Source organism: Montipora foliosa, chromosome 9 (genome assembly GCF_036669935.1).
Source record: "Montipora foliosa isolate CH-2021 chromosome 9, ASM3666993v2, whole genome shotgun sequence".
Taxonomy (NCBI): domain Eukaryota; kingdom Metazoa; phylum Cnidaria; class Anthozoa; order Scleractinia; family Acroporidae; genus Montipora; species Montipora foliosa.
Genome location: NC_090877.1, coordinates 7,201,691 through 7,204,190, shown reverse-complemented (window position 1 = coordinate 7,204,190; position 2,500 = coordinate 7,201,691). Strand labels below are relative to the sequence as shown.

Here is a 2,500-nt window from a genome sequence, read left to right as displayed (position 1 = left end):
GACCCCGGTGATTGTTTTCTAAGGGTTTAAAGGGTTTCTATTTGTGTGATATTTGTTCGAAAGAGCGATTGGAGGACAAGTGAAGAAGAGATTTTTTGCTGCTCTCCGGGAAGCCAAGATGGCAAAGTGCCTCATGCGATGAATTTGAGAGACCTGAAGACTGGTTTGGACAGTGAAATTACTTCGGGGATTGTGGTATATCAAGATCTTGGAGGAGGAGAGTATTTGGTGGAATTTTCGAGTGTGAGTGATGCAGAAGCGCTGGTTGAAGAAGGCTTCGATGTCAGTGAACTACATGTTTCTTGTCACCCGCCTCATGCTCAGTCTATTAATGTTACCATAATGGGTTTACGATCGTATATCGAGGATAAGGAAGTCAGAAAGTTGCTATCCCAATATGGGGAGATTAAAGGAGATGTTATCCGGCTAAAGTACAGAGCTGATCATGAATTAGCCGGCTTGGAAAATGGCAACAGGCTCGTGAGAATGCTCTTAACCGAGAAATCGATTCCTTATTCTCTTCGGATTGGAGGAGAGTGGTGTCGGATAATCCACAACAACCAGCAACCTATGTGCGGAGAATGCAAAGAGTTAGGCCACACGAGGAAACGATGTCCGCAAATTGAATGCAGGATTTGTAAAGAGAAAGGTCATTTGTCGTATGTGTGTGACAAACGGCTCGTTCAAGCTGAAGAACCGAGAAAACAGGAGGATCAAGTAGTGGAGGTTGTACCTTTGGCACCGGCGAAAACGTCTAGCGATAATGATGCTGTTAACGTAAAAGAATCTAATGATGATGAAGGAAACATTGTGCAACAAGAGAGTAATGAAACGGCTAAGGACACAGTTAATACATCGGAGGCTATGGACACGGAGCATGCGGTTCAGGGATGCAAAAGGCAGATTTCAGACTCTGATTCGGACGGAAAAAGTCAGCATCGACGGGCAAGAATCCACCCTGTCCCAAACTTGGGTGCTGGTAAGCAAAGAGATAAGAATGCTGCTACATCTGCTGCTAAAAAGGCCCATACCGATAATGTTCCATGATGGCAAATTCGTATTTATCCTTGTTTTCCCTGATTCTATTAATGACTATTCTGGCTAGTATTAATTGCAATGGCCTTCGCTGTCCGGACAAACGAAAAATGGCTTTTTCTTTTTTTAAGAGGAACAGGTTTGACATAATTTTTCTGCAGGAAACACACTGGACGGTTGACTTAGATATGCAAATAAAACGCGAGTGGGAGGGTGATGCTTTTTTTGCCCATGGGACGAACTCTTCTCGAGGTGTGGCCATATTGATTGCTTCACGCCTGGATTACAATGAGAGGAGGGATAACGAAGGTCGTGTTTTGAATATGCTTTTGGAAATTGACGATCGCACGCTTAACTTGATTAATGTTTATTCCCCATCAAAAGATTCTCAGCGCCGTGCTTTTTTCTCGGATTTAATTGAATAGGTTTCTGTCGGATTCAAACGATAACATCTTGGGAGGCGATTTTAACTGTATTTTTAACTCGCGCTTGGATAAGCTCGGTGGGGTTCCTAATGCGCTTCAATCCGCGTCCGTGCTTCTAAATGCCCTTAATACACGTTTTAGTTTGGTAGACGTTTGGAGGGAACGACATAAGGATGAACGCAATTTCACGTGGACAGGTCGAGATCCAAGAGATCCATCTCTTTTCATCCGCACACGTATTGATTACTTTTTTATTTGTAAACCCGTTAACCAATGTGTAACCGCAACGGATATTCAACCGTATCCCCACTCGGATCACGATTGCTTGACTCTGACCATTGATTTTGAAAGAATTGAACGCGGTCCGGGGTACTGGCACTTTAATAACGAGCTTCTTGCGGACGGTGTTTTCCAAGAGGAAATCGAGCGTTTCTGGTCAAATTGGGTTGAAGAGTTCGAAAATTTTGCTGACCCTTTTGAGTGGTGGGAGAAAGCCAAGTTAAGCTTTAAGCGGATTGCTATTAGACGGGCGACGATTATTGGAAAAATTCGGCGTCATGAACGGTTTGTTTTACAGAGTAGATTGGATAAGCTTCAGGAGCGGGCAAAGAATGGCACTACTGGCGATATAGAGCAATCTCTCTTAGCAAAGGAGGGCTTGCGGCAGTTCGAACTTAAGGAGTTAGAGGCTATTAAAATACGAGCAAAAGCGCAGCTTGTCGAGGAAGGTGAAAAGAGTACTCGTTTCTTTTTTTCTCTTGAGAAATGTCGACGTTCAGCACAAACCATACGTGTTTTAACGAAGGATAACATGGATACCGTTACTGAAACTAGGGGCTTGCTTGGGGAGGCCTTTTCGTTTTATAAACAGCTTTACACGGCGCAGCCTTGTGACGGAAAGGTACAAAGAGAATTCCTAGATGGAGCATACCCCGAACTTGTAGAGAATGCGCGAGACTCTTGTGAAGGAGAGATTACAGCTGGGGAGTTAAAAAGGGCTGTTGATGCGATGGAGAAGGATAAGTCGCCTGGTCTTGATG

General features: G+C 44.0%; 1 protein-coding gene across 1 annotated transcript; it reads left to right on the top strand.

Annotated features, from left to right (window-relative positions):
• Positions 1-138: 138 nt before the first annotated feature.
• LOC137971409 (uncharacterized) lies at positions 139-1,047 on the top strand. Its single transcript, XM_068818241.1, has one exon. It carries the CDS (start codon positions 139-141, stop codon positions 1,045-1,047), a length of 909 nt encoding a protein of 302 aa, XP_068674342.1.
• The last annotated feature ends 1,453 nt before the right edge of the window (positions 1,048-2,500 follow it).